At 37.1% G+C, this 15,865-nt stretch overlaps 1 protein-coding gene across 1 annotated transcript; it reads left to right on the forward strand.

The window, feature by feature from the left end:
• Window positions 1-395: 395 nt before the first annotated feature.
• LOC132615489 (pseudouridine kinase-like) lies at window positions 396-2,311 on the forward strand. Its single transcript, XM_060330092.1, has one exon. It carries the CDS (start codon window positions 474-476, stop codon window positions 2,133-2,135), a length of 1,662 nt encoding a protein of 553 aa, XP_060186075.1. The 5' UTR covers window positions 396-473; the 3' UTR covers window positions 2,136-2,311.
• The last annotated feature ends 13,554 nt before the right edge of the window (window positions 2,312-15,865 follow it).

Below are 15,865 nucleotides of genomic sequence, written 5' to 3' on the forward strand. Positions count from 1 at the left end.
TGGGAAAGCTTAGTGTATCCAAGTGGAAAGTTCAGCTGGCTAACACAAACCGTTCAGAGAGGGGTGGCGCAAATACTAAATCAACTAAACCATAGAATAAAGTTGTGAATCCACAACCTCAGCATAAAGTTGTGAATCCACAACCTCAGCATATTGCAACAGATCCACTACCATCTCAGCGAATTGCAACAGAGCCGGTTTGACACTATTTGGAATGGCTCTCTCATATTGAGAAATTCTGTCTAGATAAAGGGCGGTGCGTCTAGACGGGCGGAATGGATGAGCGAAAGGTGTCATGCCATGGAGTGGGGAATAGCCCTTGTCTCATGGGAGATAACTAAATGCACCTCGAGGTGCTGCCGAGGAACTGAGGGACCTTCTCGAGCACAGGATAGGTAATTGAGAGATAGAGCTAGCCTATTCGTTATGGGAAATCAATGCTCCGGGCCAAATAGAGCTTACCTATCGGTGTAATGCTGTTGGATATAAATGCCACTCCTAGTTCTGCGGCAGGCTCTAATCGATATACAAGGTTATCATCCTTTCCTGGAAAAGTTGCCTTTATATCGGGTGGTGTGGCAAGGAATGTTGCCGATTGCATGTCTAAGCTTAAAGCAAAATCATTAATGATAAGCGCTGTTGGACATGACTTGGCAGGAAATTTCCTATGGGAAGAATGGAATGCGACAGGATTATCCGTGGAAGCTATTCTGAGACACAAAGATTCTGATACTGCTGTCAGTTGCAATACCTTTGATGGGAAAGGCGAACTGGCTGCTGCTCTGGCTAGTGTTGAATCAATTGAACCATTTCTCACGCCCGATTGGATTGGGAGGTTCAAAGGAGAAATAAGCTCTGCTCCGATATTGATGGTTGATGCAAACTTGAGTTATCATTCTCTAGAGGCAACTTGTCAAATGGCCGATCATTCCCGTACCCCTGTCTGGTTTGACCTTGCATCAGTGGCCAAATCTGGAAGAATTACTTCTGTGGTCGACTATGTGCGTTTTGTATCGGCCAATGAAGATGAACTTATTGCCATGGCTAATGCCTTATACGGTGTAGACAAATTTCCTCCAGTTCGGAGAGATCATAGCACTACCGTGGAATCTTTATTTGAATTGCTTAAACCAGCAATTCAGGTTTTGCTACAGAAAGAGGTTAAGGTCATTGTTGTTAACGTCAGATCAGATGGGGTATTCTTATGTTCCAAAGCCAAGTCCGATCTTGGGCGACTGGATTTTAGGGGTGACCAACCTCCTCCTTGCAGTAAACAGTTGTCTGAAGCTGTTGATGCAAAATGGTCCATAGGTGCTTCGAAGTACAACTTGTTCTCAGATTTCCTTGCTGTCCATTGCCCTGCACTTTCTGCAACAGTAGTGAGGGATAAAGGAGCTGGAGATTGCTTGGTTGGTACGACAATAGCTTCCTTGTGTGCAGGTTTAGATGTCATGCCAAGTGTAGCAGTGGGGATTGCTGCTGCTAAATTTGCTGTTGAAGTAGAAACCAATGTCCCTTCAGAGCTTTCTTTGGACAGAATTGCATATGATGCAAAGACGTATGTGCACTCTCGTATGTCAGTCAGCCAAAGGAACAGTACCAAAAATTCATCATACCTGTCAAAAGAACTTGTCACGTCCCAGCCACCATCACAAAACAAAAACATTAACAATCCACTGCTATGGCAATCACAATCACAAAACTCAACTGGTGGTAATCATGCTCCTTTAAGTAGGGGAACAGCTAATAATTACCAAATTAGTCGAGGTCATGCTCGTCAAATTGACGAACAAATGATTGTAAGAGGCCAAGAATACGAGCAACCAATCAGTAGGAGTATTATAAACCAGCTCCCTCAACCAAACGTGCAAGCAGCGCCACAAAAGAAAGATGCTGTAGAAAAGCCAAAGTACACGAAAATACTGAAAGTTAATCTCCCACTAGAAGCAATTCAAAAGGACAAATTTGAAGAAGAAAGTCAAGTGGAGGAGGAGCAGGAGGAGGAAGATGCCCAAATGCAGGGGGAAACTGTACAATCCAGAAAGGCAAATAAAAGGTCTGCCAAAGTAGCACGAGAAGCATATCAGCGCGCTGCAGCCACTGGAAGAAACAAACATAAGTTTACCAAGTACTGAAGCTAATTAATAATAGGTGTATGTATCAGCCGCTACATTTTCATGCTTCTTTTTTATCCTTTTCTCCCCCTTTTTTTTTCTTTTTCCATTTCTCCTGAAATGATCCAGAGAGGATTGAGAACTTACCTTTACTTCTTGTTACTTTCAGAAATATATGTTTCAGTCGCTAGAGGAAGATCGAGAGCAAATCCAATTCTGTTTTTTCGTTTTTGGTGTTAAAGTTGTTATCTGAATGTTGAAGATTAACCTACTTTTTTCGTGTTATTGCGGCATTGGCCTTACTGCATGAGTTATACTTTTTGCATTCTTGTTCATGCATGAATCCTCTTTTCCCAATCTCTCCCAGCTAGTTTTATAGCTTGTGTGGTTAAGTTTTCAAAATTTACTATATTTGAAAAAAGTGTTTTTGTAAGAAGTGCTTTTCGAAAGTGTATCTTTAGAAAGTAATAATTTGTGCTTGGAGCGATAACATGCTTGGTCAAGGTTCCAGAAAATGCTTCTCGGGAAAATCAAACACTAAATTAATCAGAAAGAAATTACTCTATTTTTCATGTTGAGAATAAAGAAGTTTATCCATATTCTTATGAATCAGTTTATTCATCATTATAGACGGTATAAGCAAAACAAACATCGGGTGTGTTCGGGATGAAGGAAAATGTTTTTCAGAAAAATAAGTGAGTTTCTTATTATTTTCTTGTGTTCGGTACGTAAGCAAAAAATATTATTTTAAAAACCTAATTTGTATATAATCTAGACTAATACTATGGGAGGTGGGGGTGGGGGATAGGGGCGTGAAGTGGTGGGGATGGGGGCTACGGGGGTGGTGAAGATGAGGTGTGTTGAAGAGTGAGGAGGACACAATCAATGTAGAATGTCACTTGTGAAACTTGTTTTTCCTACTTCCACACGTAGTCATTTTTCTCAATTTTAAGAAATTTGTTTTGCTAGAGAAAATATTTTCTAAATTTTTTTTACCAACCGAATAGGTGAAAGTTGGAACACATTTTCTGAAAAATGTTTCCTCTACCGAGCACATCCATCAAGATTGACAAATTTATTTACTCCTGATTGACAATCTTTTGCACCTGAAAATGATCTCCACCCTCCTATTTTCTGTTTTCTAAATCATCACAAACCCCACCTCGTGCAACAAGGAATTATTAATTTGGAGAATTTATCTAATTGCCCATTATCATACAAAGAAGATATCACAAATCAATTCTATAATCATCACAACTCCCACCTCGTACAATAAGGGATAAATGAAGGAATATGTTTCTAAACTTATGTCATTTGGTTTCAATGTATCTATGACAAAAATGTTGTGGACCTGGAGTCGCAAATGAGTCTAAAGAATTGCAAATTCGATTTGGGCAAAAAAGTGCGAAGGAGCTGGGCGAAAGTCAAGTAATTCACGGGTTGAATTGGGCTTAATACTAGGCTAAGTTGGGCAATCCTTTTAAAACAAGTTACGTCCGCGGGTTAAAAATCAGCTCATGATAAATTATCTTTTGCCCAACCCATGAATTCTGCATGGGTCATATTTGACACCCCTAGTTTTAGTTGTCTGAAAATTTTAATCGCATACTAAATAAATCGTATAAAATTCAGGAGATAGTCAAGTATTTTAATATGCTTCTCCAAACGAGCTGGATCACTACCATTATTAAGTACACTACCTGAGTTATTATAAAAAGAAGCCATGTGAAGAGCCTTCTATATATATAGCACTACGAGAAAGTAGAGATACGACTACATTTATTTGGTGACATTTCAAATAAATGTCGGGAAATAAGGAATTTCTTGACATTTATGAACAAATGTCGTAAAAAGAGACATTTGATGCCAAATGTCATAAGAAGAACGACATCTGGGGCAAAATGAAGACATTTAGTACCAAGTGTCGCTAAACTAACGACATTTGTTACAAAATGTCGTTATTTTTAATGACATTTAGCTAAAATGTCATTAAAACAATGACATTTGATACAAATGTCGAATAGTATTATGACATTTGTAGCAAAATGTCGTTAAACAATGACACTTGATATAAATGTCGAATACATTATGACAATTGTTTTAAATGTCATATTATTAATCAGTAATTACCGACATTTAGACCTAATATTGGAAACCTGAATTTTTTAAATTATCCATCATTCTTTATAGGACAAAGGTCAAAAATCCCCCCCCCCCCCCCCCCCCCCCCCGCCGACTATTTATGTTAAAAAGTATCTCGTTTTTACCGTTGCTGTTATCTAGATGACTCAATTTTGCCCTTATGGGCTAACGCAACATCATACATAAAGGGATATTTTGGCCATTCCATAAAGTTCAAGGACCAATATGGATCATTTGCAAAGTTCAACGACAAATTCATTTAAACACTACACCCTAAACAATTTATTTAAATCCAAAGAATGATAATTAAGATGTCACTAATATTGTGAATAATCTTTCAAAGAGGACAAATACATGTTAGAGTACATCAATTTAATTTAATTAATTAAACATGTGAATTATTTTTTTCTTTAATATATCCTCACTTAATTATGATTTTAAATTATTTTCTACATACATTACTTGATTTATCCAAACCAAATTTGAAATTAATTACTATGTCAATTTGTAGGAAATCTTATAGTTAGGAGAGAAACAAAATGATTTACCTTTAAACTTTGTGAATGATCCAGGTTTATCCTATATATATATCATCTTCGTATGGTGGCGCGATGTTCTATGTGAATTCACGTTCGAAGGACATTGTACCAAAGTCATACAATTAGGACCACAATATGCATGGTTTTATTTTGTTTATGGCATCGAAGGTTATGTTCTTTTTTGGGCTTCTAATTCTCATTCCTTTTTGGCACCTACGTTATAGATTGAAGGTATTTGCCCGTTGAATCACGAATAATCTAAATTTCTGGCAAGGATAAAAGTTTAAGTCATCAATAGAAATATGAAGATTGATAGTAACTCAAAAAACGAGCCTATATTATTGCATACTTACTAATTGAGAATATTGCAAGGATGAATATCCTTTGAACATCCTTTTGAAACTAGCTATAGAAAATCGAAATTTACAACTAGGGGTGGGCAGCATACGGTATTTAAAGCTTCAGTACGGTAATTTCAATTTTCGGGTTCTAAAAATACTATACCATTACCATAAATATCAAACTAATTCGATATGGTTCAGTTTAAATTCGATTTTGGTATTTTGCGGTACTACGGTAAATCACTAATCATAGTTTGATCGACTTCAACTTACATATTCATATCATAGAGAATTATGACTTCGGCTATTTAAGAAACGTCTCAATTATATCGTACTAACAACTCACACATGTAAAAATATTCTTGACTATATAAATTGGGACAGAGGAGTACACCATTACTGTCTATAACTAGTTAACTCCGTACAAATTCCTAATACAAACAGTACGATTTGGGACTGGTCATAGGATTAGCACATTGGATTTCCGTTCAGAAATGTTAAGTTTGATTGATTATGAAATGCTTTGTTAAGCTCATCTTTCAGTTGGATAATACTAGTGTTCAGCACTACAGGAATGTCTAATATATCTTCGACTAGTGGTATTCGCATATTGCAAAAGCAATTTCATCAGGCGAGAGATACTTAAGTCATATGCACTGTGGTGTAAAGGTATTTACACAATCAGGTCACTTTAAAGTTATGACAGGTAAATTTTTATTACTTATGAGCTTAATTGGTAACCTGGTAAAAACTGTGTAACTAATTTATTAGTCTGTAGCTCTTGTAATAATGGGTTCTGCAGGGGCAAAAGCTGCATCTGTAAGTGTAATGTTTTGAGAAATAAGACACTGAATATTTTCAGAATTTCTGTGTATTCATTCTCAGAAGAAGAGCACCTATATATACAAGTGTACTATTTATGAAATAAAAGAATAAAACTTATTCCTATACATTTTGTCTCAAGTGTAACTAACTTATTCCTTTACAATGTGAATGATAATGACATGTTCATCTAATGGCTATTATCATTTTGTCAACTTTGTATGGCTAGGATTCATCTTTGATATTCTTGGTATTCATTGTATACAACCGCGTATACTCTTTCAGTATTGGACCAGATTCAACAGGCCCAGATTCATCAGGCCCAAAGCATTCTTTATTCAGCATTTGGCCCATTGTTTTATTTAACCGATTTGGCTCATTTCTTCGATGTTGACTTCTTTCTTCTTCCTTCAATCATCAATCATCTCTTTCTCTTTCAATCCTCCATTGAAACTCTGAATCATCTTCTTCCTTTTCCATCGAAGAAGAAGAAGATGATGATGCATGTAATCCTACACCCCCCTTCAAATTGGAGGGGATAGAGGTGACCCCCAATTTGCAAAGAAGGTGATGGTGAGAGGGACCGGACAACGATTTTGTGAAAATGTCGGCTAATTGATCTTTGGACGGAACAAAAGAAAGGGAGATCAATCCAGCCAAGTATTGTTGCCTGACAAAATGGCAATCAAGCTCAACATGCTTGATCCGTTCATGAAAGACGGGGTTTCGTGCAATGTCGGTGGCTGCTTTGCTATCCGAGTGAACTGGAATCGGAATAGGTGGGGGAATCGACAGATCTGAGAGTAGCCGGGTTAACCAAGTGAGTTCTGCAACCAATCTCCTCATCGACCGGTATTCCGCTTCGGCGGAGGAAAGTGAGACTGAATCTTGTTTCTTGGACTTCCAAGAGATGGGAGATCCACCCAAGCTGACAAAGAATCCACTTACAGAGCGCCGCGTGTCTCGACAAGTAGCCCAATCCGCATCACAAAATGCAGACAAGGAAAAGGTCGGAGAAGCATTGAGGAAGATACCTTGTGAAGGAAACTTTTTCAGGTACCTTATAACTCTTAAACCAGCATTGAAATGATCCACACTAGGCTGCTGCATAAATTGACTCAAATTTAATACAGCAAATGACAAATCAGGCCTAGTGTTGGTCAAATAGTTTAATTTTCCGACCAGATGTCTATAGATTGTAGGATCTGATAATGGTTCCCCTGAATCTGCAGATAATTTGATTGATGGATCCATTGGTGAAGAAACTGATCCCAAATGAGAGACATCAAACTCTTCTAGAAGTTCCAAGGTATATTTGTCATACCCCATTTTAACCGGGTTAAATCAGAAGTACGACATATTGGAGATTTCTGTTTTTTGTTTGTTTAAGGAGTCGCCACCTAATTATTTACGGTGAATTAGGGCACCTAAAGTTTATTAAAGTAGTTCTCTAAAGTTGATATTATTGTAAAGTCTACGAAACCAAAAGATTCTAGGTAAGGGTTCAATTAGTCTAAAGGGAAGGTATTAGGCACCCTTTAAGACCCATTAACAATGGTTAACCGACCGGACTTACGATTAGTTAGGCTAAGTGTAAATATAGTGTCATAGAAAAGAAAGTAGCTTTGTAAATATTGCTAAAGTTATAAATAGACATGTAAGGATGCTATTTAAAATAGGACTTATAAAAAATGATAATTTGTATAAAAGAGTACTTCTAATGCTATTTTGAAGATATGACTCATAAATGCTGTTAAGGCTTTAAACGAAAGTATAATAATGTTGTTTAAAAATAGTACTTGTAGAAAACATAATAATTGTATAATAGAAGATTCTAAATGTTAAATGAGATTTAAAGATATTGATAAAGCCTAAAATGAAAATATAGCAATATTATTCAAAAGAAAGTAAGATTCGTAAAAAAATAGGGTAATTTGCTTATGATTAATGCCTTTTAAAAGATGATTTGTCAAATGTGATCTTTAGATAAAAAAAATGATATTATATGAATATGATGGTGTAGGAATGCCTAGACTTATATTCTTAAATATGACGAAAGGCCATGAATTTCTTTATATTTTTTTTATATCACTCTTATTTAGAGTTATTTGGGCTAAAACATGCATGATTGGAAAATGCATTCATAAAATATACCTGAATTTATATTTGCGTATTAGTGATGTTTTTTGAAATTTCTAATACAGTAAGAATGAAAACATGATCTTAATTCAAAATATGTGCTTATGGCTTCATCCTTGAGAATCAATGGCTTTAATATAGATAAATATTATAGATACTATAAATAAATTAATATGGAAGAAGAAAAACGAAACTAAGGATATTATTGTTTCTTCCTGCCCATTCTGTTAAAATCAGAACCGGTAATTCCGCTAAGGCTCGCCTAATCTAAGAAAATAAGACAAATAAAGTGTTAGTCATGTGATTACAAATTAAATGCACAAATAAAAAATTAGGAGAGTAAAATGATTGAACTGGGCTCAGCTCGAACAAAACCGCAGCTACTGTTTACTCCTAATTCCGGGCTGAACTTAGAGTTGCCATAACTCTAATATTCTCCCATGTGTGTTCATGCAAAAGGAAGAAAAGAAAAGGATTAGGTCCATATAACGAGACAAATAAGCGGCAAAAAAAAAAAAGAAAAAAAAAACAACGCAGCATCTATAATGAGGTACAAGGACGTCATAACTTGGGCTTAACATCCAACTAATTGTGGAGGACATTTATACGAACCAAACTAAGAAACAAAAATGATAATTCAACTGGATATGCAGCCAATGATTTAGAGTAACCACTGTTCATCCCGACCTGGAATCTTGTAGTCATATTTTAAACAAATGGAGCTTCCAAGGCGCTAACATATTTTATTTCAAGTTGACCCAGAAAATTATGATGGCCCGAGAACTCAGCAACGGTAAGCAACCGAAGATGCAGCAATTCATGGCACAAATTGCATCAGCAAAATGGTCAAAAATGAGGCAGCAAATGGCCAAAATGCAGCAGCAAATCAACCCCTAAAAATGAGGTGCAAATGGCCAAAAAAATGCAGCAGCGTTGGCCTCAATTGCAGCAGCAAAATCAGTCCCAAGATGGGGTGAAAAATGGCCTAAAACGTAGTAGAAATGGCCTAAAAACGCAGCAGTAAATGTAGCTACTGTTTGGCTTAAATCAGTCCCCAAAGTGCAACAACATTAGGTATAAATTGCAGTAACTGCTTGGTTGTAATTGTGTCTTAAGAATGTAGCATTTTCAGCCTCAAAATGCAGGAATCAGTTGGCCAAAATGCAGGCAGTAATTCAGCTAAAAATGCAGTAGTTCATGGCCCAACATAGAGCAGCGGAATGGCTAAAATGCAGCAGTAGTTTCAACTCCAAAATGCAATAGCAAAATGGCTAAAGTACACCTAAATGAGCCAATTACCAGGCCTAACAATGTTGAAGGGAAAGTAACAAGTAACCATGAAAACCATAAAGACTAAAAGAAACAAAGCATCATATTAAGTCATATTTTATCGAATGACATCGACCACCAATTACTAGACTGTACATTTTAAATGTTGGAATTTAGACTTATCATCTTATAGGGAAGAGCACATTTTCATTTAGCAGGTAAATCAAGGAATATTCACGCACACAAGAATAAATGGCATTCTTCCAACTGTTCCTCCCTATTAATTTATCCAAACAGGATGTTAAGCACAAATCATCGCGAAGAAAATGATAAATCTTTTGGGAGGAAGAATCAGTATGTCTCATGGTTTATAACTTTGGACATCACCAACTAGCATAATCCAAACTTAATAAAGAACACTACAAAGTGGGCGGATTGTACAAATGGATGTTACAACTAGAAATCACACATGGTACAAATTTTATATTGTTCCTTTCACAAACCACATTTAACACTAGTGAATATTACAACAGGAGCATCTAACTCTATGAATGAAGGATAAAGCGACGAATTACGATGGTGAGGCAAGAAGAAGATAACGATTGTCAATGCGCAAGAGCTTCCTAAGTTAACTCAAGGTTTGTAGTCATGCTAACGAATACGCAACAAATTGTGCTAAATACAGGATTGAATCTTCATTTAAACAGATATGCTATGTTCAATTTGCAAAAAGAAGGTTCATGCCATTTTTAGGTCTTCCAAGCGAGTACTCAAATCACAGATTGCTTTCTTTTGAAAAATAGAACAGTCTGAATCAGATATCAGCAAATGATGGCACATACAAACTGATTGTTGGCAAAAACAGAGGTAGAAAGGTGAAGGACTAGATACTTAATTTGAACACTAATCCGAAACAACAACTATAACGACTGAGCTAAATTATAACGGTAAGCTAAACACCCGAACCAAACTTGGATCGCAACTACAGCCAACGCACTCAACACACACGAACCAAAGAAATGATGAATATAAATGCTAGGACAACGTTTACATAAACAGTACCAAACACTTAAAGGACTACTGAAACCACTTCGCAAAATAGCTAATCATCACGTCGAATAACAAACATACTAAATTAAGCGAATCTAAATACATCGATTTTGTCACGACCCGACTAGGGGCCGTGACGAGTACCCGATACTTATACCGAGCACTCCTTATCTATCATATTACCTTTACCTCTTAGCAAGCCGAGTAAACAGAGCCATATTTTTTTTTGAACATTAGCATTAGCAGCGTCATTCTGAACATAGGCTAATAAACTTCGTTAGCACTTTATACAACAACATTAACATGCCAAAACACCATATATCTAACTATACTTGACTGACTGTACATATCTGCCTACGAGCCTCTAGACATAGTACACTTATACATAGAAAGGGTCGAGTACTATCGTGCCCGAGATTATATATACACAAAATAGTACCACTGAAATAAGGCTCCGGAACGACTGGAGCGCTGTAGAGTACTGCTGGCAGAGCTCCTAAGGATCAAGTCCACCTGTCTGCTGACCTGCGCGGCATGGAACGCAGCGTCCACAAGAAGGGACGTCAGTACGAATAGTGTACCGAGTATGTAAGGCATAGAAAATAATACAAGCAGTAACATAGAGTACGATTAATAATATCATGGAGTCACAGGGCATATAACGAGGCGAGAAAGTAACCTGTGCATAGGAAGGCCCCTTTTCAGGCCGGCTGTCATGTAGGCTTGTCCTTTCGTCTTTGAAACGTTTCTTTTCATAAGCATAAGAATTAACATTTATATATTACTTATTCTCGTGTACAGAAAACAGTACATTTCAGTGACGGTACCTTTTGCTCACATTTACAGACGCCGAATACAACCGGTTCCACCCCCACGGTGTCCCTTATTCTCGTATACAGAAAACAGTACAATTCAGTGAACAGTATCTTTGATTCACATTTACAGACGCCGAATACATCGGCTCTCCCAAGCCCCCTCCCCAACGGTGTCCCAACACATTACATCATATATAGGTAGCATGCATTATATATATATACAGACGCCACGTATGGCTCTCCCATATCCCGCGTCCAGGATGGAATCCAGCTGAATCAGGTGGTGATATAACAGTGACCCTTCCCCTTTCCCCATACACATATACATATACATTTGCTTATCTTTTATACATATACACGCCTCATATACAATTACTTATCTTATTTATATATACATATCCATACACATATACCTATTTTATATACATATATCATATAAGCACACAAGAGCCAAGGAAAATCATGTATCCATCGGAGTGACGTAAGGTCGATGACCTCCGATTACGTTATGGAATGCTAGTTATAGCTTTGTCTCACCTTGAAGGAACAAGTATTTTAAGGCGAGACTATCAACGGAGAATAGTATTACAGTAACCGTAGAATGAAATCGTGGGCATCATAGATGACCGTCATAGGCTTTGGAGTCAGAGAAAATAAAGATATAGCTAGGAAATATAAATACGATTCAAAAATTAGTGGATCACTTTCATGTTTACATAAGATACTTAGCTTAGTCATCTTAGTCATAGAGTCGTTCCGGTCGTACTTATCAAAGGTACATTCTCTTGTCTAACATTGTAATTATCATTATCCTCATAGAAACATTCTCGTTAGAGTAGTCATAGTACTTATCATTCGGTAACGAGATTGGGATCAAAAGTCCCCTTTGGATTTACTTCAAGTAAGTCAGCCACGACTATAGGAAAATCCGAGAGTAACGGGCCCACCTCGGGCCGGATGAGGTAGCGTATACGATTTACGTATGTTACGTGTCATAGCGTTACTTGTGAGGGTCTTAGGGTAATCGGGTCCCATTTATACAAGTTCTAAGGGTGTAGGAGGTTTTTCCAACAATTGGCACACTTTCTAGTTCAATTCTATTGAACAAAAAGTGAAAAACTTTAGGTGCGGATTCCGGGGAACCGAGTTGTCCCCGAGGCTCATACCCAACTTATTACAACTAAGACATGCCATAGAAAGAAGGGTGAAGCCTTACATACCTCTTTCCGCTCCTTTTGCTACTCCAAATTCACGTTGCAATCCCGTCAAAATCTGCAAATTGGTCATTTTTACCAAAACTCTCATTAGGACACTTAGAGTTAGAATCTTAAGGAAACACTTGGCTACCGAAATTTCGGCAGCATTTCCTCTGTAAATACACCATCCTCAACATTTACCTAGCAAGTTTTCAATCAACAACAACCCGGGAATTCAAACCCGGCCAAACCATCAATATAAATTCAACAATCACACTAGCAATTCACACATTCAATTCAAGGTACATTCCGACACCTCAATTAGCATTCTACTTCCTTCAAGACTTTCCAAACTCCAATAGAACAACAACAACCTTATAATACATGTGTTCCAACAACATCATAGCAATGTCATTACATGTCTTCCATACAAGAACATTATTTTCAATTTACACAATGTTCAAACAACCCACTTTATACACACTTCCGCCCGAATTTCACAATACCATCAAAGACAACCACACATTACTTTCTTCCACATTTATGAACTTCACTATCATTCTACACATTCACAACGTCATTCATGCAATTATAAGAATTTAAGCTAATGTCAAATTAACTTCTTCGACGCTTCCACAACGATTACAACTTCGTTTTCATTATGGAATGCATAACGACAACAATCAAAACACTACATAAAAATCGATCCGATTGTCCTACACAACATCACCATATTCAGCCACCATTATCAATACACAACAAATACTAACTAGCACTTGCTCACCATTTCTTCATGTTTCAACACCTATACACGACTATACATACAATATACACCACACGGCTACAACACAACATCAATATTTTCCTTGAATTTCATCCACTTTCACATACTGTATCATATACAAACATCAAAAACATATAAAGAAGGGATTAAACCTTACCTCTTTCCTTGTTTCTTCAATTTTTCCCACTTGACTAAAATTGTGATCTTGCAAGAATAAACGGCTTTCTTGTCTCGATAATTATACCATCTTAGAGAGGACTCTTGAATTAGTATAAATACTAGAAGAACATAATTTTTTTGGACCAAGATGGATGACTTCAATTTTTTTCTCCTTCTTCTTTCTTTGGCCGTGAGGCCTTCTCTCTTGCCCTCTATTTCTTTGTTTCTTGAATGTTCTTGAATAAGATGACCAATTGATGGATCATCTATTTAACTACACAAATTAGCCTTTACATGGGCCTTGGCCCATGGCCCCCTTGGCCGGCCCCTCTTCGGCCTTTTTCTTCATTTTTTTTTTTGTTTTTCCCCAAGGCCAATTATGTTTGGCTAGTTTTTGTAAGTCATGAAAACAATTTTGTTTTCCAATTTCCAAACTTGCCTTCGTCTTTCTCCATTTTTCCACGAGTCATACCGCGAATTCCCCTTTTGCCCTTGACCTTTCTCATTATTTCCACTTCTAAATTTCTCATAAGCAACTCGTATGCTTAACAAAATAAAAATTATGGCCTTGCTTGTTGTCTTCCCGCGATTGTCTTGAATTGTCCAATTGCATAAAACGCGGGATATAACAGATTTACATAGAACGAAACTTAAAAAAAAAACAGAGTGAGAAGGAGGATTTCTGACCTGTTTCGCGTACAATGAAATGGGGTCGTCGAGGTCGTCGAATCTACTCTCTCGTTATGAATAGACCCGAACACGACAAACGATTCGAACCTCATATTGAAACAGACCCGAAAGTTTATGTCAAGTAAATGTTCAAGAACAAATGATGATTGATCAAAAAGTGTACGAAATGTGAGGGTAAGCTCTGGGAAACGCTGAATAATCGTTTCCCGAAGAACGCTAAACAAAACTTGTCTAAAAATGTGAGTAATTCTGTTGTCCAAATACCGAATCAATTCCCAAAAATATGAAAATCCCCCCCTAAACACTGAATAATTCTTGTACTTTTATAGAGTGAGGAGAGAGAGGAGCGTATGAAAGAAAGGAGCGGGGGACAGAGGAGACAGAGGCGTGGGGGACAGTGGTGAGTGGGAGAGAGCGTGGGAGTGGAGAGGAGCGTGAGGAGAGAGAAGGAGGAGAGAAGAGAAGAGGAGAAAGAAAGGGAGATGGGAGGAGGGTGAGCGGCGGCTGTGAAGAGAAAAGAGAAAGAGAAAGAGGTTAGGGATTTAGGGTAAAGAATAAGGGATTGGGCCGGACCGGGTCGGGTAAAAAATGGAATTGGGCTGGTCTGTTGAGTATTTGAGTTGGGCTAAAATGTGGATTGAAAATGTGGGTTGGGTATTAAAATGTGGGTTATTTATTTGGCTGAAAATTATTGATCTTTCCTCCTCTATTTAATTATTCTTGGGCTTCTAATTTAATAACTAGTGCAAAATATATTATGATAATTAATGATTTATATGTAGAAAATAAAGGACTTGATAAAGTATAATTAATTTAATGAGTCCGCCCGAAAATGAAATGATGACGAACCATTTAAAATTCGTGATAAAGTAATGCTCGTAATGTTGAAAAATAAAAGTGGCAATGTTAATAGTAGTAGCAATAAAATATTGTGAAAAATAAAGTATTTAGCTCGTCAGTAAATTTAGAAACCCGAGTAAATTAAATAAAAGAAGGACAAAATTAGGTGTCAACAATATTTCTTTGGACTGATTATCATTCCTTGATCTTCTTTTAGAATTTCCATGCCTAGAAAATAATGAATTGCCCCAAGTTCCTTAATTTTGAACTCTGAGTTAAGAAAGACCTTGAGAGTACCAATTTTTGTATGATCATTTCCTGTAATAAGAATGTCATCCACATAGACTGCCACTATAGAGATCAGTGAACCTGTATTCTTAAAGAATAAGGAATAATCATTTAAAGATGCTGAATATCCTTTAAAACTCAATGTCCCTGCAAGCTTGGCATACCATTGCATAGAAACCTGCTTTAATCCATATAGGGATTTCTTGAGTTTGCACACTAAATTAGACTTAGGAGGAATCAGACCAGTAGGGAATTTCATGTACACTTCCTCTTGCAAATCACCTTGCAAGAATGCATTGTTAACATCAAACTGTAAGACTTCCCACCCTTTCTTGACTGCAATGGTCAACAAACACCTGATAGTGGTCATCTTCACCACTGGGGAAAAGGTTTCATTGAAATCAACCCCTTCCTTTTGAATATCTCCTCTAATGACTAATCTTGCTTTTAGTCTTTCAATGGTTCCATCTGCATGTTGCTTAACCTTGTAAACCCATTTACAAGGAAATGCACTTCTTCCTTCTGGAAGACGAACCACATCCCAAGTGTGATTCACTTGTAATGCCTCTATTTCATCCTCCATAGCTTTTATCCAACCTGGATGCTTACAAGCTTGAGAAAACCCTCTAGGCTCTGTGATGTTTGAAGTAGCATGAATAATGGTTTAGTTAGGCTTG

This window comes from Lycium barbarum, chromosome 10, assembly GCF_019175385.1.
Source record: "Lycium barbarum isolate Lr01 chromosome 10, ASM1917538v2, whole genome shotgun sequence".
NCBI lineage: Eukaryota > Viridiplantae > Streptophyta > Magnoliopsida > Solanales > Solanaceae > Lycium > Lycium barbarum.